Source organism: Mizuhopecten yessoensis, unplaced genomic scaffold (genome assembly GCF_002113885.1).
Source record: "Mizuhopecten yessoensis strain PY_sf001 unplaced genomic scaffold, ASM211388v2 scaffold703119, whole genome shotgun sequence".
Taxonomy (NCBI): Eukaryota; Metazoa; Mollusca; class Bivalvia; order Pectinida; family Pectinidae; genus Mizuhopecten; species Mizuhopecten yessoensis.
In genome coordinates this window covers 1-815 of record NW_018473477.1, presented here as the reverse complement: position 1 = coordinate 815, position 815 = coordinate 1, and the positions used below count along the sequence as shown (strand labels likewise).

General features: G+C 43.2%; 1 protein-coding gene across 1 annotated transcript; it reads right to left on the bottom strand.

The window, feature by feature from the left end:
• Positions 1–3: 3 nt before the first annotated feature.
• LOC110440732 (40S ribosomal protein S0-like) lies at positions 4–798 on the bottom strand. Its single transcript, XM_021483882.1, has one exon. The coding sequence runs from the start codon at positions 796–798 to the stop codon at positions 4–6; it is 795 nt and encodes a 264-aa protein (XP_021339557.1).
• Positions 799–815: the final 17 nt, after the last annotated feature.

The window sequence follows — 815 nt, the reverse complement described above, 5'->3', positions numbered from 1 at the left end:
AATTTATTCAGCATCATCACCCCAGGTTGGCTTTTCACTGTTCCAACTGCTTTCACTTTGTTTGTAAGCAGCTTCAGCTGGGTTAGTAGATTGACCACTGAAGAATTCATCTTCTTCATCTTCAACTTCTTCAACTGGAGCAGCTTCTTCAACTTGAGCTTCCTTTTCAGCTTCTTCTGGATCACGGTAGAAGAACATATCTGGCATAACATCCCATTCTTCATCACGGCTGATGGTACCTCTGAGTCTGAGGACTTCTCTAGCTAAAAGCCAGACAAGGTAACCAATAGCGTGCTTACTCTTGTTGTTGGTTGGGATAGCACAGTCAACGTATCTGAGTGGAGAGTCAGCATCACAGAGAGCAATAACTGGAATGTTAACGTAAGAAGCTTCAATGATAGCTTGGTGGTCAGTTCTTGGGTCAGTAACAATAACAAGACGTGGTTCCTTGAAAGAACGGGTGATGTAGTTAGTAAAGGTACCTGGAGTGAAACGACCAGCAATAGCTTGGGCACCAGTGTACTTGGCGTACTTTAAGGCGGCACGTTGACCGTAGGAACGAGCTGAAATAATGACAACATCGGATGGGTTTTCAATAGTAGCAATAATACGGGCAGCTAAAACCATCTTTTCATAGGTCTTTTGAATGTTGATGATGTGGACACCATCGTTTCTGCGCTTCCAAATGTATGGTTTCATTTGGAAGTTGACGTTCTTAGAACCAATGTGAGCTTGAGCAGCAAGGAGATCGTGGATATCCTTTTCGGTTGGGTTAAGAATAGCTGGGAGTTTAGACATGTTGTCGAATCTTTTTC